At 56.0% G+C, this 24031-nt stretch overlaps 1 protein-coding gene across 8 annotated transcripts in view; it reads right to left on the bottom strand.

Moving 5' to 3' along the window:
- Positions 1–24031, bottom strand: part of KCNAB2 (potassium voltage-gated channel subfamily A regulatory beta subunit 2) — a 110759-nt gene that overhangs the window by 13303 nt on the left and 73425 nt on the right. For 7 of the 8 annotated variants that reach the window (XM_010350293.3, XM_074379975.1, XM_003939625.4 and 4 more), the window contains 5 exons: positions 16239–16282; positions 14940–14977; positions 5899–5978; positions 2943–2987; positions 135–179 (listed from right to left, as the gene is read on the bottom strand). In XM_010350293.3, the coding sequence (XP_010348595.1) occupies positions 135–179; positions 2943–2987; positions 5899–5978; positions 14940–14977; positions 16239–16282 (252 nt within the window). Of the gene's footprint in view, positions 1–134; positions 180–2942; positions 2988–5898; positions 5979–14939; positions 14978–16238; positions 16283–22792; positions 23791–24031 lie in introns of those variants that run through there. The other variant, XM_074379977.1, reaches the window with a different exon arrangement.

Genomic DNA, 24031 nt, shown 5'->3' with positions numbered 1-24031 from the left:
AGGAAACAGCACTGGGCCAGGGCCTGTCCAGGTGGACCCCGACCACAGTCCCCTGGACTGTCCTCCCCCCACCCCAGAAGCCTTCTAGGTTAGGGGTCTCTGGGGAGCACGGGGCCCGGGCTGGAAGCACCTACTTTCCGCCCCAGAAGATCTTGGTGGTGATGACGAGGCTGGACCGCCTGCGGAACAGAAGAGAAGGAAGAAATGGGATGGGGCCCGGCCCCTGGGGGTCCTCCTTCACCCCCGAAATCCTCATCTCTCACACAGAGGTCCTGAAAGCCTGGGAGCCGGGGGCATAACTTGGGCACTTCCCCATCTTTTGATGTGTGCCACGTGCCAAGCCGGGGTACGTGGGTCCCTCATTGAACTGGGAGGCAGCCGCTGAGGCTGTAACTGTGTATCAGGCAGTGGGAGTCGGACAGTGGGGGGCCCAGTGTGACAGGATCCCGGAGGAGGTGCCTTCTGCCCAGGATGTGGGAGGGGGCCTGGCTCAGGGAATCCTGGGGCACATGGATTTGGTCCAGGTAGAGGAAGTGGCAAGAGCCAAGGCTGGAGGAGGCTGGGTGTGGGCCAGGGGGCAGGGGTGGGCTTGGGGGGCTCTGGATGGTAAGATTTGGGTGGGAGGCAGGCAGGGAAGCTGTCGGCAACATTCCCTACAGAATGTGACGTGTGTTACAGAAAACCTGTGTGGGACAGCCTGGTCGAGGGAACTTTCGGGGCACTGAGGGAGGAGGGTGGCACAGGGGGCCCAAGTGTGGCTAGGCTAATGGGCTTCTGGGTGTGAACAGCTGAGGCAGAGAACTCTGAGGATTTGGGCTTGAGCAGAGCGAAGGGAAGGAATTTGTTGTTCTGCTCTGAGTCCACACAAGGCAACGCTCATACCAGTGGCTTTGTCCTGGTGGGATGGGGGATAATGATGGCCCCTCCTGGCCACATTTGGCTTTAACCCCTCCCAGAGGAGGGGATACCCCTCATCTGGGGGTGACAATGACCTCCTGGTGCCCCATGGATGAGCTTCTTTCCCACCCGGGTCCTGGCTGGTCGGGGAAGCAGCTCATGAGGCTAGAGCAGGAGGCCTCCTTTGCCCCCGAAGCATCGGCCACCGAGCTCTGGCAGGGGCAGCGTCACCTCCAGGCAGAGGGACCACCACACGCTACTTCCATGCGCATTCACTAAAGACACCATCGGGGATTTGTAACACGTGCAATTTCCTTTAACTAACGGGTGAGGAGGAATTTGTGAGTTGCCAAGACACAAATTTGATGGGACAGGAAGCGGTGTCAGGAATCCATGGGGGAGGGGTGGGGGCTGCCCAGCAAATGGCCCTCAGAGGGGAGGGAGGAGGGAGGCCCAACTTTGTAATTGCTTCTGATGTTTCCGAAAATAAAGAAACATTTATTAAGAAACAGGGCCCTAGGCCGGGTGCGGTGGCTCAAGCCTGTAATCCCAGCACTTTGGGAGGCCGAGGCGGGTGGATCACGAGGTCAAGAGATCGAGACCATCCTGGTCAACATGGTGAAACCCCGTCTCTACTAAAAAAAATAAAATAAAATAAAACTAGCTGGGCATGGTGGCGCATGCCTGTAATCCCAGCTACTCAGGAGAATGAGGCAGGAGAACTGCCTGAACCCAGGAGGCGGAGGCTGCGGTGAGCCGAGATTGCACCATTGCACTCCAGTCTGGGTAACGAGAGCGAAACTCCATCTCAAAAAAACAAAACAAAACAAAACAAAAAACAGGACCCTGGGGCTTGTCAGCCTCTGCAGATAAAGCTGTGTCCACAAAATGTAGGAAGTGCTGATCCCGGTTGATCCCGGGGATGGTGAGGACTTTGGCCTAAGACAGGCCCAAAGGCTTCTGGGAGACGAGGGTGGATGGCCCCCAATCTGTGACCTTTGGGTTTCATCGCACCTGGGGACCGCTCCCAAGGTCCCTGCTGGAGGGCTACCACTTCCAGGGGAGTGTGGCACGTCCAGCCCTGAGCTGGATGAGTGATTTTCAGACTTGGGGCCACTGACCCTCAGGATAGCCCGCCAGGGAGGTCCGACCCACACCCCCTTACAGATGGGAGCAGTGAGCTCCACAGAGGTGGAGGCTCTTGCTAAGGTCCTGTGGACAGGGTGCAGGGTGGGATCCAGCCCCTGTCCACAGGCTCTCTGATCCACCCCCTCTCTGGCCCGCTGGCTCCCCTAACCCTAAGTGCTCCAGCTAAAGAGGTGGAAGAGCTTTGCACCCCATCTCCTGTAGCAGCACCCCTCTGCTGTACCCAGGCCCGTCAGGGAGTTCTCACTCCAAGCTCTTTTTGGCCCATCTCTTTGCAAGCTGGGACCTTGGCGTTCTGGATCTCTGGATGAGTTGGAGGTGGAGGCTAAGGTGGGGGTGGAGACTAAGGAGGGGGTGGAGACTAAGGAGGGGGTGGAGACTAAGGAGGGGGTGGAGACTAAGGTGGGGTGGAGACTAAGGTGGGGGTGGAGACTAAGGTGGGGGTGGAGACTAAGGGGGGTGGAGACTAAGGTGGGGGTGGAGACTAAGGTGGGGGTGGAGACTAAGGAGGGGGTGGAGGCTAAGGAGGGGTGGAGGCTGAGGTGGGGGTGGAGGCTAATATGGGTGTGGGGACTAAGGTGGGGGTGGAGACTAAGGAGGGGGTGGAGACTAAGGAGGGGGTGGAGGCTAAGGAGGGGGTGGAGACTGAGGGGGTGGAGACTAAGGAGGGGGTGAAGGCTAAGGTGGGGGTGGAGAAGGTATCCCACCTCCCCTCAGCTTCTTTCTCAAGCAGTCACCTTCTTCTCTTGGAGAACTTAATTTTCCTCTCCACTTCCCATCAAGAAAAATGTGGGGACCTGGCGGCCTTACGAAGCCTGCACCATGGCCCGATGAGGCGGACCTGGGGACAGTTTGCTACGCACCCACCCGGGACAGACCGCAGAGGGTGGAGTCATTACCTCCATCCTTTCTTCTTAATGATGTTTCCCAGCACCACTTCAGCCCTGCAAAAAACAAACACTGAGATCGCATCACAGCCAAACAGAAAAATCAAACCCAGGCCCACCGTGACCACCGGCCACTTGGTTCCTTCTGTGGAAATGTCACTGGGGCCAGAGAGTCAGGCTGTTAACACCTGCTTTGGCTCAGTAGCTCATTCCGGAGCCCGAGGGGGCAGGAGCAGCGGTGTTACTGCCCCAGCTACCCCAGCTAGGATGACTGTGGGCATGTGCCCCGGCAGGCGCTGGTCTAGGCAGGGGCAGCCCCAGCTCTCACAGAGAAGGAAGGTGCTGCTGTCGTGCCTGGCAAGGCCAGTGTCCCATTTCCTAGTTGGCTGAAAATTCACCAGGGAAAATGCCTGGCAACATTAGGTGGGCAAAATTTCCAGACAAGAATTTTTTTTTTTTGAGATGAAGTCTCGCTGTCACCCAGGCTGGAGTGCAGTGGCACCATCTCGGCTCTCTGCAAGCTCCACCTCCTGGGTTTAAGCCATTCTCCTGCCTCAGCTTTCTGAGTAGCTGGAACTACAGGCACCCACCACCACGCCCAGCTAATTTTTTGTATTTTTAGTAGAGATGGGGTTTCACCATGTTGGCCAGGCTGGTCTTGACCTCCTGACCTTGAGTGATCCGCCCACCTCTGCCTCCCAAAGTGCTGGGATTACAGGTGTGAGCCACAGTGCCTGGCCAAGTATCTGTTTTTAAAGGTAAATTATTCATCAAGTGCATCCTCTGTTTTGAGAGACAATCAACCTGTACTCAGGGCCAAGGGCTAGATTTCCAGCAGACGTGCCTGCTTGCATATGTGTGTGTGTGTACATGTGTGCATACATGTGCACAGGTGTGTGCACGTGTGTGGGTGCACGTGTCCCTCTCATTTTCTGCGTTTGAACAGCAGAGTCAGATGCTGGGCCGACTACTGTCTGTCTTGTTTGGCATCACTCTGGGTCCTGAACCAAACTCAGGCCAGCTGGGGGCATGGGCGGCCTTCCAGCCTCGCTTGGCACAGCAGCACTGGATTAACTTTGAAGAACTTTCTGCTTGTAGCAAAATGTTTCTGAATAAAAACAACAGACGGAGAATGATCCATACCCTGTGCTACATTCCACTTACAAAAGCGCCTGAGTCATCCACTCAGAAAGAATGGGCTCTGATCTGCAAGCTGCTTAGCACGCGCGCTGAATGCTACTCGTTTATGGTCAAGATGCACCGAAACTTCACTCAGCCCTTGGAAGAGAGAAAAGCTAGCAGTGGTCCCTGGGGCACAGGAGCGGCAGACAGGGCATTACTTAAGCCTGTGGCATGTGGCTCTGGCTGTGAATTTGATGGGACCCACATCTGTTTGGGGGACCCAGAAATCCTGCAGCTCTCTGAGAAGCGTGAAAACGAGTGTCAGCAGGAGAAGCAGGGGGCCTCAGGAAGGTACAGGCTTGGTCCCCTGCAAGCTGCTTCTCGCCCTCCCCCAAACCGCCCAGAGAAGTTTCTCCCTGGTTATGCCTGGCACGCAGTGCCCAGCTTCCCTGTAGGGCACTGATGGGCATCCACTGGGGGCTCAGCTCTGAGCTGGACAGAGGGACCGCAGTGGCCAGCCCAGGAGCAGGGGACAGATCCCACAGTAATGGTGACCTGAGGGGAAGCTGCTCCCTGACTCCCGGGCTTTCTGGCAAGCTGCTTCTGAGGGGCCTGAGGCTGCCGGAGACCCAGTGAGCTTGCCCAGCTCACCAGCTCTGGGTGTCCAGTTAAACATCGGAACATGGAAACTGCGAGTGACAGAAGACAAGAGTGTGGGCTGCTGTGACATGGGGTGTGCCTGGCCCCATCCATGGGGGCTGCATAAAGCTGCCTCCCACACGTTCTTCTGGGCAGCAAAACCCAAGCCAAAGCAGGCAGTGAAGAGGCGGGGATTGGGTCGGGCGGTGCCTCTCGGCTTGGTATCTGCACTGGGTTTTTTGACCTCACACCCCTCTGCTAGGCTCATCTGTCTGGAAAGCGGTTCACTCTGATGGGAAGCTGCTGCCAGTTTGGAGGGGGTGGGAGGGAGCTGTGCCATCAGGAGGGCCAAAGGGCCACTGATGGGGGCTGGAGGCGGTTTGAGGGTCCCAGCAGTGGCTCCCAGGGCTGTGCGTTCCCCAGGCTCTGGGTGGGTACTTGAGCAGGGCCCGGTTGGGTTTCCTCCTGCCGGGTGCTCTGGGCCCTGCTGCAGTTGCAGGTAACCACCCAGGGCCCACGAAACAGCTTCGCGCCCTGCAGCTACCGTGCCCAGCAGCCCAGGCCTGCCGCCCACCCGGCCGGCAGGAACTTGGCTGGCCCCAGCAGGAGGGGGCAGAAGGAGGATGAAGAGAGGGCCAACAAATGATTTCACAAACAAAAGCTGACTTCTGGAAACCCGATGCAGAAGAGTGGATGATTTGATTACAGCCAGTCTTTAAAATGGAAGCCAACAGCCTGGCTGAAGAGGGCTGAGCTTTTACATAATTGAGCAGGAAAGTTCACTGCCAAGATGCGAAGCGCTCCTCCTCACAGCACTCGGCTGCAGCCCGCCCTCCCCAGCTCCGAGAGGCCCTGCAGCCCTCATTGCACAAGTGAGACATGAAATGTCAAAATGTCAGGCATGTCAAGAGCGCCCAGGACAACAGCTTCATCGCGCCTCTCACCCAGCACAGCATCTTGGCACCGGAGGGACTGTGGTCCCCCTGGTGACTCCACGGGGAGTTTAGCAAGTGACCAGTGTCCAAGCGTTCTGCAATTTCAGCCCCATGAAAATAATACCTCCTAAAGCCATCCAGAGTTTAAAAAAGAAGGCAGAGTGCAAGTGCGTTTGTGAGCACCCCTGGGAATGCGGGTGGCAGGGGTCCCTGCAGCCCCGGCTCTGCCCGGGCCGTCTGTGCCACTTTCTCCCATGTGAAAGGACACATACTTGCCAGCTGCGTAGACTTCTGCCGTATCGAAGAGGTTGATGCCATTATCGTAGGCCAAGGTCATGAGCTGCTCTGCCATCTGAAACGAGAGAACTGGCACTGTCCTGCCAGCCGGGATGGGGCCCAGAGGCTCTGGAGCACCACCCCCTCAGCTGGGATGCCTCCCCGTGTCCAGCCCCCGCCCCCGAGTCCAACAGGCTCCCTGTGGGCTCTCTCCTTGCCCTCTCCTGCCACAGGACAGGGATGGAGGCAGCTCTCAGTAACAAACCCATCGAGAATAAAGAGGGCAGAAGGAATAGACACTGCCGAGGACTGTGAATTTCTTGAGAGCAGGGATCCTATCAGTCGGGGTCATCACAGGGCTTAGCACCTACACTGGGTTGAACAGTATCCCCACAAAATTCATGTCCACCCAGAAGCTTAGAGTTGATCTCATTTGGGAATAGGGCCTTGGAGAATGTAATTAGCGAAGTCAGGTGGTACTGTGTTGGGGTGGGCCGAAACCCCATGTGACTGGTGATTTACAGGAGGAGAAGATGCAGACACGGAAGTCCATGGGACTAGGAAGGCAGAGACCGGAGTGATGCGTCTACAAGCCAAGGACTGTCGGCAACCCCCAGGAGCTGGAAGAGGCATGGGGGGCCCCTCCCCCAGAGCCTTTGTAGGGAATGTGGCCCTGCCGACACCTTCACCTCGGTACCGGACCTCTGGCCTCACTTCTGTTGTTTCAGGCCCCCAGGTCTGGCAGTCCTGGGAAACTAAGTGCTCCCCAGCAGGGGCTGTATAGACATTGCTGAGGTGAGTCTGTGTCCTCAAAGCCAGGGCTGTGTATTCAGCTGTAGCTCATTGAGTCTTTCCCAGCACCTGCTCATGAGGACTGAATTGTTATTTTTGTGGATGGAGAAACTGATGCCCCACAGCTGGTGTGTGGTGGGCTGACATCCATGCTGGCCCCTTGGCCTGTGTTTCTCCAACGCCACGTCCTCCCGGCCCCAAGTGACACGGCTGTGGTGATGGCCACCTTGAAGGCAAGATCGATGAAGACTGCCAAGCTGAACACGCTGTTCCTCAGTCTCTGCTCCGTGGGCTGCTGTCAGGACACCATTGTGGTCCATGAGCAAAGAACTGGTCGTAGGGTGGAACTCACAGAGCCGGGGGAGCCCCTCTGCAACTGACAGCTCCCTCTGAGAGGCCGGAGAGAAAGGTGTCTCTGGACTGCTGACCCTCAGACAGGGCTGCCTCCCTCTGAGTGTCACAATTCCCCGAGCGCAGCTCAGAGCACCGGGCCTCTCTGGCAGCAAGCCCAGGGTGGAGTAAGTAATTCTTAATAACCCTCAAAAAACGCAGGACAGAAATCCAGCCAGGGGTGGCTTCACCGGGCTGCATCTCTCCTTTCTGAGATCAGAAGCCCTCGTGGGCAGGAGGTGTGGAGAGTGAGGACAATGTCCTGTGGGGGTCACGGGGTAGCCACCATTGGGGGGCACCCATGGGAGAAGGCCCATGCCAACTGCTGCCCATGGGCAGGCGGGCCTGCTGCTACAGATCTGCCGACTTTCCAAGAGAAGCCAGAAGGGCGGCATATTTGTGGATGGGGGGGCATGGAAAATCTGGCCGGCAGCCTGGCAACGTTGGCACTCAGCCCCAAACGTTTCAGACACTGAAATGCAGTGCAGCTGAAGCTGAGCCCTCGTTAGTTAGCAGCTGTGATTTCAGTCAGGAACTCAGTTTTCAGGATCCACTTGCTCGGCTCTGTTGCTCCCGAGGTACCAAATGCAACCCATGCTGCGGCTGCCGAGGATGGGAGGGACCCACTGCTGCCCGCCCCCCGGCCTCCTCCTCCCGGATGCGCCCACTGAGGGAGTGCCCAGGAACCTTCCCCACCTCTAGCACTTTCCTTCCCAGCACAAGGCTCCTGACAGGCGGCTGGTTCACCTGCTCACTGCTTCCTCCTCATCTTCCTCCTGACCTTTCCCGGATGCCTCCCACGACCAGGCCCTAGAGAGCCCAGGAGGGCAGGGTGCGCCAGGCCGGGCTGAAGGGACTACGTCCGTGGTTAGGGCACTCACACTCCTGGCAGGGCTTCTCAGGGGAGGGGACTCAGGGTTCCATTTTTTGTTTCTGTATTTCAGACGTGGGTTTTCTTACCCGCCCCCCATCTCTCTTCCATGAGGGTGGCATGCCACCCATATGCCTCTGCACTTTGATTTTTTTCACTCACAATACATCCTAGAAACCAATCCACACCTGCTTGTGAAGACCCCTTTCATTCTTTTTGTTGAATTAAAACATTACTGCATTTACCAAAGAGATTTTTTTAAGTTGTAAAATATACATAATGAAAAAATTTACTATTTTAACCTTTTTCGAGTGTAGCTCAGTGGCGTGAGGTACCTTCAACATAGTTGTGTAACCATCACCACCGCCCAGCGCCCTGTCAGGTTCCTAACTGGAAACTCCGTACCCCTTGGACAATCACTCCCCTTCCCCACCCCAGCCCCAGCCCCAGCCCCAGCCCCAGCCCCAGGCCCCAGCCCCCAGCCTTAGCCCCCAGCCCCCAGCCCCGGCCCCAGCCCCTTAGCCCCCAGCCCCCAGCCCCAGCCCCAGCCCCTCAGACCCCAGCCCCTCATCCCCAGCCCCCAGCCCCAGCCTCAGCCCCCAGCCCCAGCCCCCAGCCTCAGCCCTAGCCCCCAGCCCCAGCCCCAGCCTCAGCTCCAGCCCCCAGCCCCAGCCCCAGCCTCAGCCCCCAGCCCCAGCCCCCAGCCTCAGCCCCAGCCCCCAGCCCCAGCCCCAGCCTCAGCCCCCAGCCCCCAGTCCCAGCCCCAGCCCAGCCCCAGCCCCAGCCCCAGCCCCCAGCATTCTCAGGAATTTGTGAATTTAACTACTCCAGGTGCTTTACAAATGCAGTCACATGGTGTGTCCTTTTTGTGGCTTGTTTCAATGAGCCTGATGTCCTCAAGGTTCAGCTTTTATCTGAGGGGTAGCACTTGTCAAGAATTGTCCAAGACTGGGTTTCTTTTTTTGGAGACGGAGTCTCATTCTGTCTCTGGGCTGGAGTACAGTGGCATGATCTTGGCTTACTGCAACTTTTGCCTTCTGGGTTCAAATGATTCTCCTGCCTCAGCCTCTGGAGTAGCTGAGACTACAGGTGTGTGCCACCAAGCCCGGCTAATTTTTGCATTTTTAGTAGAGACTAAAATGGAGTTTCACCATGTTGGGTAGGCTGGTCTTGAACTCCTGACCACAAGTGATCCACCTGCCTCAGCCTCTCAAAATGCTGGGATTACAGACATGAGCCACCACACCCAACAGAGACTGGGTTTTGAAGGCTGTTTAGGAGTGTGTCAGATAGGCAAGGGGAGAGTGGGTGGGGGAGCGGTGCTCCAGGCCCTGGGGCTGTTGTGGGCCAGGGAGGGCAGCCTGCCGCAGCATCAGCTCCCCCGAGGTATCGCTCACCCGTGCTCAGGTCAAACCCCGGGAGCCCTCCTTGACTCATCCTCCCATCACTGGAGCGTGACATTCAGCCAATGCCGCAGCTTCCCTTGCAAATTAGTCCAGAATCTGACCCCTCTCCGCCTCTGCTGTACCCACCCTGCTCTTGAGCCTCCAGCGGGTCTTGGGTGGTTTCTCACAATAGCCTCCTGGCTCTCTGCTTCCATCCTCTCTCCCTGCACCTTCCCCAGGCAAAGCACGGTCCACGGACCAGCATCAGCATCAGATCAGGAATGCAGCATCCAGGCTCCATGACAGCCCTGCCATATCAGGACCTGCCTTCTAAGTACATCAGGTCGTGCACACACTGAACTTTGAGACACCCCCATGACTGGCTATTCCCAGGGCAGCAGCCAGGGCAGGCCTTGGGAGACCTTTTAATCAGGTCGGATTTCCTCCTTGCAGAAGCCCTCCTGTGGCCTCCATCTCACAGAGGGCCAAAGCCAAAGCCCCCCCGAGATCTGTGCCCTGACCCCAGCCCTATCCCTGCGCCCTGACCCCGGCTCTATCCCTGCAGCCCCTTTGCCTCAACACTTGACCTTAGGGCTTTGCCCTTGTTGTCTTCTTGGCCCCTGGAAGCCTCTTTCTCTGGACCACCACGTGGCTTCCTTACTCGATTCTGCTTCCTGACCGCCCTGTCGTCAGGACCCCACCTCGCCACCCTCCTTTTTCTACTTTATTTTCTGCAGGCAACTAAATAATGGTTCTCCAGCCTGGGCGTGGTGGTTCACGTCTGTAATCTCAGCACTTTGGGAGGCCGAGGTGGGTGGATCACGAGGTCAGGAGTTAGAGTCCAGCCTGACCAGCATGGTGAAACCCTGTCTCTACTAAAAATACAAAAATTAGCTGGGCATGGTGGTGTGTGCCTGTAATCCCAGCTGCTCAGGAGGTTGAGGCAGGAGAATCATTTGAACGGAGGAGGAGCTGAGGTTTCGGTGAGCTGAGATTGGGCCACTGCACTCCAGCCTGGGAGACAGAGCAAGACTCTGTCTCAAAAAAAAAAAAAAAAAAAAAAAAGGTTCCCCAAAGGTACAAAGGTATCAGGTCCCTTGAACCCGTGAATGTGACCTTAGGTAGAAAAAGGGAGATTGCAGATGGGATTAACATGAGGACCCAGGGATGGGGAGAATGTCCTGGCTTAGCTAAGTGGGCCCTCAGTGCCATCACAGGTGACCTTTTGAGGACAAGGGATACAGCGATTTGACACAGACAGAAGAGGAGGAAGGAAAGTGCCCACAGGGGCAGAGCCTGGGGATGCAGCCACAAGCCATGGAAGGCCAGCAGTGCCGGATGCTGAAGAAGCCGGGAAGGGTCCCGGCCTGGAGAAGGGAGCCCAGCTCGGCTGACTTCTGGACTTAGGCTCAGGGATACCGAGTTTGGATCTCCAGCCTCCGGAGCTGTGAGCGAATACGTTGCTGCTGTTTTCAGCTGCACATTGGTGGCTATTTGTTACAGCAGCCACGGGCAGCTCACGCCCTCTCCACAGCATGCGCGACCACTGGAGACTGTGTCCTGCTTCTTTACCCTGTCGCCCTCTCTAGAAAGAGTGACTGGAAAGAGGCTGGAAGCGGGCAGGGAGCTGGCACTAGGCAGGGGCTCCGCAAGCCTGAGCTGAGTGCTGTGGGGGTCCCAGTTCCTGGGGCTGCAAGGGGGGCGGGTGGCCCTGGCTGCTCCTGGCTCTGTCCTGCCCACCAGGAGGCCTGCCCCTTCTGCTCACAGAGGAAGAACAAAGTGAGCATGGGGGTCCTGAGCACACCTGGCTCCCTCCAGGGAGGAAAGCCTGGCCAAACACAGAAACCTGTGGTCACCACAGACCCCCAAGGGCGCGCAGGCAGCGGGATCAGCAGAGGCTGGCACAGCAGCCACCAACCCTCACCTCACCTGTCCCTCAGAAAAACAAAGCCACAGCACAATTCCGGCTGCCTCCAGGTTGGCACCTGGGATTGGGAGGCTCAGAGGCAAGAAAGACAGGGAGGGACCCAGCACCGCAGGGGTTGTGCTTTCTTACTGTTTTATTTATTTTTACGGCTCTGATTTTGCTGTAACTTCTCCGGGTTCTTCCTCCCCCTCCCTGGAGAACCGTGGCTCTCCTCCATACACCGCTGTCTATGCCGCTTTTCCGTTTGCTCTCATGGGCCTTTCCCGTGATGTTCTTTAAAGACCTGCGTGCTGTGGCTGCATCCTGGTTCATTTTACGGAGCCTTTATTTTGTGACTTTTTGGTTCCTTCCAGTATCTGGGTCCCAGCCACTGAAGTCAGAAGGAAGCTGGGAGACATACAGGCCACCTCCCTGTCACCCCCGTCTGGGACAAAGGAATCCACCCCTACCCCAGTACAGTTACCCCAGAGCTGAGTGCTGGCCACGAGCTTTGAGGCAAAGAGCACCAGGTGGGACCCTGGTGGCCAGTGGCCAGGTGAGACTGCTGCACCTGTTTATGGCCTAAGGCTCAGCTTCCTTGAACTAGGAATAGCACCTGCCTCCCTGGGGCGATGGAGGATTAGCTGAGATAGTGAGTGTAAGGTTCTCAGCCACTCCTTCTGTTACATCTTTATTGTCCAGCTTGTCTTGAAGACATGCTTCTAATGGGGAGTGTGAGGCCACAGAAAGGCCACCTACCAATGGGAGGTTTGGAGACCTGAAGCCACCGTGGCGGCTCCGACAGGTGCCTCATCATCTTAGGATTCCTAGCGTGGTCTGGTCCCTTCATGGGCTCCTGTGAGCAGCACCGGCTGAGAATGTGATGGTGTCCTACAAACTGTGGGCTCTGTCCTGTGCCACGTGAGGGTGGCTGTCATTCCTGCCCCACCAGGTGGTTTGTTCCACTCCTGGGCAAAATTTCATTTGTCCCTGGTGTGGTATAGAATTGGGCTGAGCTGCTGTTCGAACGACAGCCCTGCAGACACTGCAGGGCACAGCTGTTGCGGCCCATAGCACAGGGGACATCAAACGTTTTCTGTAAAGGGCCACACGGTGAATGCTTCAGGCATTGCGGGCCAGAGCCTGTTGCAGTTACTCAGCTCTGCCCTTGTGTAGTGAAAGCAGCCGAAAAGTGTAAATGATGGGTGTGACTATGTCCCAATAAAACTTTATTTATACAAATTGGCTGCAGAATTCATTGAGATAGGAAGTAGATTAGAGGTGACCAGGGGATGGGGAGTTATTGTTTAAGGTACAGAGCTCCTGTTTGGGCTGATGAAATATTTTGGAAATAGATATTGGTTGAGGGTGGCACAGTAATGTGAATGTATTTCATGCCACTGAACTGTACACTTAAAAATGGTTAAAATGGTAAACTTAATGCTCACATAGGTAATAAAAACATTGAAAAACGAAAAGAGTAGGCCGGCTTGGTGGCTCATGCCTATAATCGCAGCACTTTGGGAGGCCAAGGCAGGCAGATTACCTGAGGTCAGGAGTTCGAGACCAGCCTGACCCACATGGAGAGACCCCATATCTACTAAAAATACAAAAAATTAGCTGGGCATGGTGGTGCGTGCCTGTAATCCCAGCTACTCGGGAGGCTGAGGCAGGAGAATCCCTTGAACTTGGGAGGCCGAGGTTGGGGTGAGCCAAGATGGTGCCACAGCACTCCAGCTTGGGCAACAAGAATGAAACTCCGTCTCAAAAAGAGAAGCAGTCCAGGACGGTCCACCTGAAGTGCACAAACCCAGGCCCTTTTCTTCTGAATTGCTGCCAGGCGGGCCCTCTGTTCCGGATGTATTGATTTATTTTTTGACACTAACTGTAGGATTAATACAAAAATGTGTCTTGCCCCTTTGCTTAGCCATTTTCACCTGCCACAACCATTCAGAACCCCGACTCCGTCATTGATTTAATTCTCTGTCCTTCCAGCTTGGTGTCATCTAGAAATGACCTCCAATACCTTCACACATGTCCATTACTGTTCCTGGTGGGGACACCACAGAGACCCGCGCCAGTGGGGCTGTCCCTGGGCCATTCGAATATCAGTGCTCCGAGGGTGTGGTCGGTTTGCTGGTGAAAATGTCACCTCGCTGGGTGGGTCTAGTCTGCTTGTTTATATCTTTCCCATGAGGACATCAGAGGCACACAGCTAATACTATTCGGAGATGAAGTTACCCCCTTCTACAGAATTCTTCCATCCTGCTTTAGAAACCACATGGAAAGGGAAATGCGGCTGTCAGGTAAGGCTGATTCACAGAGAACCACAGAGGCCCCTAGGCTCCAACCGAACCAATCTGATGGGTAAGGTAAGGTGATTCCTTTTGCCTTAATAACTCAAGACTTCACCCTGTGATAGAGCCTATCCAGCAACTTCCAAGCAAGGGGCAAATCATTCTATAATCAGCTACTGTCTTTTTTTTTTTTTTTTTTTTTGAGACAGAGTCTTACTCAGTCGCCCAGGTTGAAATGCAGTGATGTGATCTTGGCTCACTGCACCTTCCGCCTCCTGGATTCAAGCAATTCTCTTGCCTCAGTCTCCTGAGTAGCTGAGATTACAGGTGCCTGCCACCATGCCTGAGTAATTTTTGTATTTTTAGTAGAGATGGGGTTTCAACGTGTTGGCCAGGCTGGTCTTGAACTGCTGACCTCAGGCGATCCGCCCGCCTCGGCCTCCCAAAGTGCTGGGATTACAGGCATGAGCAACCACACCTGGTCAGCTACTGTCTTAAAAATAAAAATGACCCAAACACAAACTATATGCATTGAAATTTTGCTGGAAGCAAAGCTTTCCTTTGGAAAACTGAGCAATCACAGCTAACAAGGTCTCACATCAACTCGCTGATCAATTTTTAAACGCAACCTTTCCAATAGTAAGTAGGGCAAACGCGAAAACTGCTTCTCGTGCAGAAGCCCAGAGCTCTCTCAGCAAATGCCACTGCTCTCATTTCTGAGACACTGCCTTGCTGTCCGGAAGCACGCACGTCTGGATGTGTGCCGTCCCCCTCCTTCGGAGAGACCCAGAGGGGCTGGTGGCATGCAAGTTGGCTTTTCCTTAGTGTTCACTTTCCTGTTCTAATGGTGGGGACATGAGCCCCAGCAAACACATTTGACTGCGACCCACGCGGTTCACGGTGGCTGGGGGAAACCGATGGGGGATGCTTTGTGAAATGCAGATCTCAGATTCTTTAGCTTGCAGGAAGCTCTGCAGGGGCTGCATTCCAAATGACCTCGACAGATAGTTTACCGGAGTCTCCACCGAGTGTGGGCAGCTACGATCTGCATCCAGCTTTGGAATTTGGGAAGCATGTGCACCCTGAATTCTCCTTGTTAACTGTGGGATGGGGGTCATGTGTGTGGGAAATCTGAGTCCTGGGGAGCTTGATGGACATGCTGAGGCCCAAGGTATCCACTGCTGGGTGGTGGCACCAGACTCATCATCCCCTTTGGCCACCTGGATCACCTTTCTAACTCCCCTGGAGCAGGGCACCCTTGCAAAACAGAAAGAGGGCAGCAGGCTGCCCCGACAGCTCCAGGGAGCATGTGCGCACTGGTCCATGTAGCAGACTTAACTGTGTGCTCTGGAGAGCCTGTGCTGGGCTCTGGGGTGCTGGGAGAACCCCATCTTACCTCATCGGTGATCTGGCCTCCGAAGGTCACCCATGTTCCTGGAAGGAGACACAGGGGCTCAAGTTAGGGACCCAGAAGGAAGTTAGATTCTCCTGTCGGTGCTCAGACCTCAGGCTGCATCTATTTAATTCTTAATATTTTGGAATATTAAGGTGGGCAGCCACAGGTGTCCATCTGTGCTGCTCTGCGGCCAGGGTGTCCTTGCTGTGTGTGGACACCTGGTCTTCAGAGAAAGTCCTGCTGTACCTCTCTTTTTTTTTGAGACGGAGTTTCACTCTTTGTTTCCCAGGCTGGAGTGCAGCGGCATGATCTTGGCTCACTGCAATCTCCACCTCCCAGGTTCAAGCGATTCTCCTGAGTAGCTGGGGTTACAGGTATGAGCCACCATGCCTGGCTAATTTTGTATTTTTAGTAGCTGGGATTACAGGTGCCTGCCACCTCACCTGGCTAATTTTTGTATTTTTAGTAGAGACGAAGTTTCACCATGTTGGCCAGGCTGATCTCGAACTCCTGACCTCAGGTGATCTGCCGGCCTCAGCTTCCCAAAGTGCTGGGATTAAAGGTGTGCGCCACTGCTCCTGGCAGAGAAAGTCCCGCTCTCTTGGGGTCACCAATCTTAGGGGACAAAAGTCTTTAGAGCAGGCTGCTGGCTGTGGGCCCAGGAGGCCTGGGGCCTTTGAAATGCTTGTCAGAGCTGTGCTGAGGCAGCTCTCACTCCCGGGACATGCTGCAAGGAATGACACAAGGGACGACTCCCTGAAAACAGCCGGTCTGACAGCCCTGTCTGGGTGCTTGTGCTGGGACGGAGCGGGGAGGGCGGTGTCAGGGCAGCGGTGGGTGTGTACTGCGTGCACATGGGAGGTGGGGACTGCACGTTCTGGGAACAGGGCTCACATCTGGCAGGAGAGAAAAAAGGGCCAAATCCAATGGCGCTCCAGGAGGGACTCATGAGCTGAGCCTGCCACCGAAGGAAAGGTGTCTTCCCTGCACTCCCGGTGCCAGGAGGGCCTCTGATTTTGTGGTGTGGGGTGGGGGCTGTGTGTGCAGGGGCTCCTGGTGTCCACCTTGCCTCCTCTGCTGAGGCTGTGTCTCTCTCTCCCGCTATCCTGGGCCCCCTCCCACCTGCCTCTGTTGCCATGGCAACTGAGGCCCCCTGCATCCCGGGCTCTGGGAGGAGCTACTCCCTGGGGAGTGCCGAGGGCTAGGCCACGCTGCCTCCCAAGGGGTGTCCAATTCAGCTCATGCCAGGCCCTCCCACAGCCTGTTTCCCTGGTGGGACAGAGGGGACCCCACACTCACCAAGTCCCAGGCAGGAGACCCGCAGGCCAGACTTGCCCAGGTTCCTGAAAAACAAATGTCACATGAGTTCTCAGCACCTGGGCAGGACCCTGCCAGCCAGGCTCAGGTCCCGCCAGTGCCAGCTGCCACCGCCGCACTCCCACACCAGTCAGTGTGTGTTTGGAGGCTCCAAAAGGCACTGGGGACCTTCAGAGAGGTGCCTCTGCTCACCCACCTGGGAGTAAAGTGCCCACTGCCCCCAGCCCACACCTTGCTGCTGGCATGGGCCCTGCTGGTGCCCAGTGTGGGTCTGCAGAGTGGTCTCGAGGACAGAGGGAAGTGCAGAGGGACGCTGTCTGTTTTATGGTGAAAGCGGGCTGGTCTCAGCCCCGTGGCACCGTCCATGCAGCGCCGCTTGCCGAGAAGCCCCCTCTTCCCTCCTCTCTGAGGCTGCATTTGTGATTCTGTGTCTCTTCTTCCTGTCTCCAGAGACTGGCATAGGAGATCATCCCACTTCACCAGGACCACATGGACTGCACCTCTATCCCTCGGGGTACGGGGAGCTCCATGGCGGAGCTGCCAGTTCTCAAGCAAGGCCAGCCCTTCCTTCGTTACAGATACAAGCAGGGCTGACAGCAGTGGCAGAGCCTGGCAGCGCAGGTCTCCTAACCAGGGCCAGCGCCCGGGCTCCTTCCTGGGGCCACTGAGGTGCCCGCGTGCTGCATCCCAGGGTCCACAGGAACAGGCCTTGGGCCATCATGACCGTCCATAGGAGGTGAAGGAGGGTGGCAGGTCTCTGTTAAGGACTGGCATGCCCCTCTGTCCTGACACAGGTCGCCTGGGAGCCCACAGGGTCTCAGCAGGCCAGGCTGTCCCCAGGTACCCTTACCCCTGTGCCCTATGCAGCAGGCGCACTGCTTGTTGTGGCACTGATTCCCACATTATGAGTCCTGCCCAGCACGGGGGGGAGCTGGGGTCCCACCCAGGCAGTCGGCTCCCAGCTGGCGTTCCCCACCATGGTGGCATGCATCCCACCCCCAACCTGTTTAGTAGGGCGTGATCTGCCCAGATGGTGAGGTTGAAAAGTGACCGGGTGGGTCTCACAGCTGCAGCCAGTTCCTTGACCCATCTGGGGTCGGATTCCACTTCCCTCATGGGATCCAGCTGCCAGCGTCTGGTCAAAGTGTGGACGCCTCTAGTGGGTGGGGAGTGAGGGCCAGGAGGGTTGCCAGAGCGTGAGGCCCAGCCTCCTGGCCCAAAGGCCCTGCACCTCCCTGGGGCCACAGCACTTCTAACTTCGGAGGATGCTACATCCTCAATTTATTCTCTTTCCTGTCCCAAGCCTGGCCCCTGGGAAGGTGGCGTGGGGCTTAAGCCTCATTATGGGCCCACCACTTCTGACATGAGCCCACTCTAACCCTCCCAGCCTTGGTTCCCTGCTTCTAAGACCCCTGGACTCCTCCTACATCATGAGTGGATCTAATACTTGTAAGCAGCTTGAAAATAGTTGAACGTGTCAGCAAATTGAAAGTACTTTAAAACTGCCCAGGTTTATTTTTAAATTTCCTATTAAAACCAGTCCAGCTGCCAGCCTATTGCTCCTGCAGGTAAAGCTGGGATTTTCCAGAAAAAAAGAACATAAGAACAGCTGGGTTTTCTTTCAGGAAAGGGGGTACTGGGTGGTGGCTATGGGCAGAGGCTCTGAAGCCAGAGCTCAAATATCCTGGTTCAACTTTCCTGTCTGGAGGACCCTGGGCATTTTACGGAGTGGTCTGGCGCCTCAGTGTTCTCATCTGCAGAATGGGCTCACGAGGCTGCCTTTCTCACAGGGGTTGCCACGAGGACAGCAAAGAGATCCAGGAGGCTAGAAGGTCACAGGACACTGACTCACGTCTGTCTCAGTTCACAAAGAGAGCAGGAGGATGATCTTTTCTTTATTCAAAACCAACAGACAAATCAAATAAGCTGGAACTATTACCATGTTAAAAAGGGACTGCGTTTCCTTTTTCCTCCTTATACATGAATGAAATAATGTGATGGTATCCTCTGCATTGCCGGCATGTTCCAACCCAGAATAACTTGTGTCTGTGGCTGCTAGCGAGAACAGCGCGACCGCACCACTAATGCATTCTGCACGAGCCTGGTTCCTTTAGAAGTTTAGGCAATTTCCCCCATGCTGGCTAGAAAGTAACTGTGGTAAGAAATTACAAAGTTGTTTAGTAGGAGTCCAATAAGGAAGCCAAGGGTGGGAGGTTCTGATCAGTGCCTCTCAGCTGCTTTGGGGTCATAACCCCTTTGCAAAAACGGATAAAGCCTGGCAATATGCCCAGATACGAATGCCCTCAGAACCTTGCTTGCAACATCTGGCTGTTCTCAGAGCCCTGGACCTCACCAGTCTATATACATCTGGGCATCGAGAAGGGAGGCCCGGCCCCTACCTCTGCAAAGCCACCTCCATGAGTGACTGTGGGGAACAGTTGCTTGGAAAGGCTCTGCTACAGGCAAGGTTGGGGCTGAGGAGAAGACACATCCCTTGGTTGCCAGTTTGGGGAGGGCTGGCAAAAGCTGCCCCTGTCCCTGATTCCATGTCTGTCCCTGGTCTGACTGGTGGGAAATGGACTCGCTTCCCCGAGTGGGCTCTGGGTTCAGCCGCTTTTCCACCCATCACCCCTAGGAATAATTTAACAAAACTAGGACACCACGTGATGCTGAAATTACCCTGCTCAACTTGTTTCCCTGTGAAAATGATGGTATTGGTTCTGCCATCCTCTGCCAGGCCTTGGGAGAAGGGATGCGAAGGGACAGGACACCTCCAGGCTGAACGCTTTATACTCGAGGCTACTGCATGGGGGTGGGGAGCACACGTTTCAGCCGGGTCTGGATGGGGCTGCTGCCTGCTGCACTGGAAACTTCCCAGACACAGAAGCCATTTCCCACAGATTTCCTTCCCATCATTAAAACCTGACATCCTAACGAAGCAGCTAGTCAGCATCTCAAAACCCAAACACCATTGGTCTTCATGAATTTCCCTCATGTCTCTTCTGGTCTGGAAAAAGCCCAGTGAGGACTCACAGACAGAACCTCTGCCGAGGGGGAGCGCTGATGTCCACTGTGGAGACCTTGGACTCTGTGCACCCCCAAAAACTGCACTTCAGATGCAGGAAGGGCCAGAGCCGGAAGCCTCTGGAAAATGACAGGTCCTTTTAAAAAGAGGAATTGCCGGGCGCGGTGGCTCAAGCCTGTAATCCCAGCACTTTGGGAGGCCGAGGCGGGTGGATCACGAGGTCGAGAGATCGAGACCATCCTGGTCAACATGGTGAAACCCCGTCTCTACTAAAAATACAAAAAACTAGCTGGGCATGGTGGCGCGTGCCTGTAATCCCAGCTACTCAGGAGGCTGAGGCAGGAGAATTGCCTGAACCCAGGAGGCGGAGGTTGCGGTGAGCCGAGATCGCGCCATTGCACTCCAGCCTGGGTAACAAGAGCGAAACTCCGTCTCAAAAAAAAAAGAATAAATAAATAAATAAAAAAATAAATAAAAAGAGGAATTTGGGACCTTTCAGCGGAGCCACCCGGGCAGAGGACAAAATTGTGATCAGGTGAAGGGTAAGCAGCATGGCCCTGGCGAGCTGGTCCGGGAGGAGGGCAGACAGGAGGGCTCCTGTTAGTGCCCGGCTCATCTGTCGGCTCTGTGCAGTGACAGTCTGTTTGCACACCCACGCTGCTCCCAGATTCCAGGCCCCCTAAGGACAGGCTGGGCTTCCAGTCCTTGTCTTCCAATTGGAGTTGGCAGTGCCAGGGTCCCAGGGAGTGCCTGTCTGGGTTGATCTTAGGGAGTAATTCAGGGGTGAGAAGCCCAGGCCTTGGAGTCAGACTCTCAGGACTAAGCACGGATCCCTCCCTTATTTACCTGCCCAAGGGCCCAAGGGGTGCTCAGTGTGGCTTGGGCTCCCGCCACCCCACACTGAGCATGGCTTGTCCCCTTGGGCAGGAATGTGCGCCTGGTACTGGCCGTGCACCGTTAGTTTCCTAATACCTGTGGACTGTGCGTGTCACTGGACAGCTGTGCCTGGAGCACGCCACTGGGAAGGGCCAGCTTCCCAGGGAGGTGGTCAGAGTCACAGGGAGGCTGGGATCAGGCCCCTGCTCAGTCCCGGCTGCTGGCTACCTGCACCCTGGCTGTGGCCCTGGGACAGTCCCTGTGCAGCAACTCACTAGGCAGGTTCCGCATGACCCGGATGGGAGAGGCGTGGGGCAGGGTGCCTGATGGGGCAGGCTTTGGATTCCAAGGCCCATCTCAGCCCCTGTGAAACTGCACCTCATCCCACCTCTCGCACGTGACAGCAGCCAGGAAAGCTCCCAGATCTGGTCAGATATAAGGCTCTGTTTGCAACTCCATTGGAGAGATGGGGTCCCTCAGTCAGAGTGCTAGGGCTAGGATTTGAACTCAGGTCCTCAGACTGCAAACCCGCCAGCCCAACAAACGCTCCCCTTCACTGCCCTGTCTGCCCTCCCTGCCTCCAGGGAGGGAGGCTCTGTACACGTCTGTGCAGGCACACGTAAGCACACACGGGGATTGTGAGCATTCACCCTCTGTGAGATCCATTCCTCAGTGAGTTTTAGGAAGAAAACAGTGTTAACAGCCACACTTTCCAATTGCATAATCTCTTATGTTTAGAAACAGTCCCGCTTTTAACTCCTTTGAGATCCTAGGACTGACATAAAAGTAGCAGAAGGCAATAGGTATCTAAACCAAAAAATATACGTATACATGATCGGTTTACTCCTACCTTTATCGTTTTTTTTTTTTTTTGTTTGTTTGTTTTTTAGAGACGATCTCATTCTGTCATCCAGGCTGGAGTGCAGTGGCATAATATTGGCTCACTGCAACCTCTGCCTCCCGAGTTCAAGTAATCCTCCCACCTCAGCCTCCCGAGTAGTTGGGACTACAGAGGCACGCCACCATGCCCAGCTTATCTTTGTATTTTTTTGGTAGAGATTGCGTTTCACTATGTTGGCCAGGCTGGTCTTGAACTCCTGACCTAAAGTGATCTGCCCACTTCAGTGTCCCAAAGTGTTAGGATTACAGGGGTGAGCCACCTCACCTGACCTGGCCCTAATCCTAGCTTTTGATCCCTACTTAACAAAAGATGTAAACTCCAGAGCTTCTAGAATAGAGGATTCCATTCTGGACTGTCCTTGTTAAGCCTAGAGGATGGGACAAACACTTTCACCCTAGAAGTTTGTTAAAGCACATCCAGCCCTCCCGGGATGCAGGGAAGGAGGAGACATGACTGTGTATGCAAAACCCCAGAGTCATCCCAGAATTCACCTCCGGGAAGGGCTGGCTTAGATGACACCGTTTTCTCACGAGGCACAACTCTCAGGCACTGGTTTTGGAGAGGTTTAAGCCACACAGGTCAGGAAACAGGATGGACTCACAATGCCTTTCAGGTTGGCACCAATACCAGCTGTTAACCCAGAAAAATCCCAAATGCAAAAAGGCACAATTCATGGCTCTTTCTGAGGCTGGTGGCATGCACTCCTGTTTCAGGTCACTGAAAAGCAGAGTTGTCCCCAGTTCGGTTCCTGTTTTGGGAAAATCTTCCCAGGAAACTGCAGAACCAGAGACCTAACAGCTTTGCTAGCTTATGCAGACCGCATGTTGTGGAGACTTCCTTTATCCCTGGAGGATGGTTCTGGAAGCAATTAGGCCTCTGGACTCAGAGACTTGAATGGGGAGCGAGGAAGGCCCGCCCCCCGAAGGGTGCCCCACAACCCTGCTCCCGGGACCCTTTGTACAAAGCCGGGACCCTCCCTTTTCTCTCCGGGGCACATTCACCCAGCCTGTGAGAAAGGTCCCAGCAGGGAAGGGGAGGGAGGCCCTGCTCCTGACCTGAGGGCTTAGCATCCTCCCTACATACAGTGGCTGCAGCCAGGTGGGGGCTGAGCCCGGGTGGAGGGAAGCAGGGCTCCTGGGCTGACCATCAGGAAATTCCAGATGCAGCCTGGCTGCCTGTGCCTGCTGGAGCAAGTCCTGCCTGCTAGAGGAACTGGGCCCTGGGCTTGGCTCAGATCGAGGAGGGAAGATTCATTTCATCACAGGGTTCACCCCATAGCCCCTCACTATCTAACATCCATTTGTCACAGTGGCCTGCTGGTAAAGCTATCAGACCACTCCCAGGGCATCTTGTGGGGGCCATGCAGCCAGGGGAGGGCAGGAGGGTGTTGGGAGCTCTGTCGCCCACGCCTCAGGGTTCCCCAGGAAAAGGGAGCACTGGCGGCTTGGCTATTGTTCACGACCCTCCGAAAACGAAGAGCGGCAGAAGGAAGGAAGATGGCGCCCTCACCGTCTCCCGCTGAACTGGAAAGAAAGGAACTTGGCCAGATTCTCAACGTTCTCTCTCACCACCCACCGGGCACGAAGCACAGCCCCTCCCGGTCCTCAGCACAAACTGCCCAAGTCTGACCAACGGGGATTTGCAGATTTTATGGGCCCTCGAAAGTGAAAAGCTGGGGAGGTGGGGAGGCCGGGAGGTCAGCCCTCCACCCTGCAAAGCTGTGCGCCCTCCTACCTATATTTCATCCCGTGCGGCTTCACGCTGGTGTCCCCAGCACACGGGAGGCTCTGTGCCGACAGCTGTCCCAGGCTCCGGGCCACCATGGCCACGGCGCGGAAGCGGCCTCGGGTGCCCAGGCTGGGGCTGCTGGCTGCCGGTCGGCCCAGCCGTTCCTCAGGGCCCCGGCCCTTGAGGCTGTGCTCCGAGCACACGAAGGACACCTGCATACTGAGGCCGGGCGCTCAGATCCTGGCTGTGTCCCTGGTCCCCTTGGGCTCAGGAGCCATCTGCCCCCTAGAAACTCTTCTCCCCTGACCACGATGAGACTTTATCCAGAAGGCAAGGTCGCTGCAGGGGTTCCTTCGGGAGCAAGGATTTCCAAAGGCAACAGTGGGGAAGAAGCCGGCACAGCTCCGAGGGAGGGGGTCACATTTCCAGACCCCAGCTAGAGAAGGCCTGCCTGAAGAGCGGCTGGAGGCTGGGGACCCGCGTTTTCTCCCCTCACATCTCTCTTGTCTCTGCAGGTCCTTCCTCTGTCCCACCCTCGTCCAGCTCTGGCTGCCCAAGTCCTCAGCCCAACAGTCTCCAAAAGTGATGGGCAGGGCAGGGCTGTTACTCCTGATGATGAGTGACAGGTGATGAGCACAGCTGCCTTCCTTGGATGGGAGAAGGGAGGGCTCCCTCCGGCGCGTCCGCGTGGCTCACTGAGCTGGAGGTGATGGCGTGGGGGCTGTACAGGGCCGCAGTGACTGGTCCCCTGGGGCAGCGGCTCAGGGGGTCTTGAGGAGCAGCTGCTTATCCTGGCTTCTTGAGTCTCTCTGAGGGGGCTTGGAATCCAGTTCCTGGCTCTGCACACTGTGGGCGGCTGAGGCTTCTACCAAGTCAACGAGGCGACCCGGGAGAGGTGCGGGCAGCGTCTGGCCATTCATTATTAATGAAGCTGGATGCACGAGACGCCTGCCCTGGCTGGCCCCCCGAGGCCGTCGCTGGCTGCTCCGAGCTGACAGCTGCGGGGCCAAGACTGGCCTGAGGCCTGGGCAGGCGCTGCAGCCAGGATGGACGCCATGGGCTGGACGGCTGAGCTTGTCGGCAGCCAGCTCCAAGAGGGGCAAGGCCCGCTCCGCGCATGCCCAGCGGCACCGGGTTGGGGTTCTCACTCTGGAGAGTGGGGTATCCACTGGGGACTGGCACAAGGAGAAGCAACATCACCAGAAATGCGGAGAAGAAACCATTGCGTCTTGCTGATAACGACAC

This window comes from Saimiri boliviensis, chromosome 11 (genome assembly GCF_048565385.1).
Source record: "Saimiri boliviensis isolate mSaiBol1 chromosome 11, mSaiBol1.pri, whole genome shotgun sequence".
Lineage (NCBI taxonomy): Eukaryota > Metazoa > Chordata > Mammalia > Primates > Cebidae > Saimiri > Saimiri boliviensis.
Note: the sequence above shows the minus strand (reverse complement) of the source record. Positions and strands in the feature narration are given on the sequence as shown.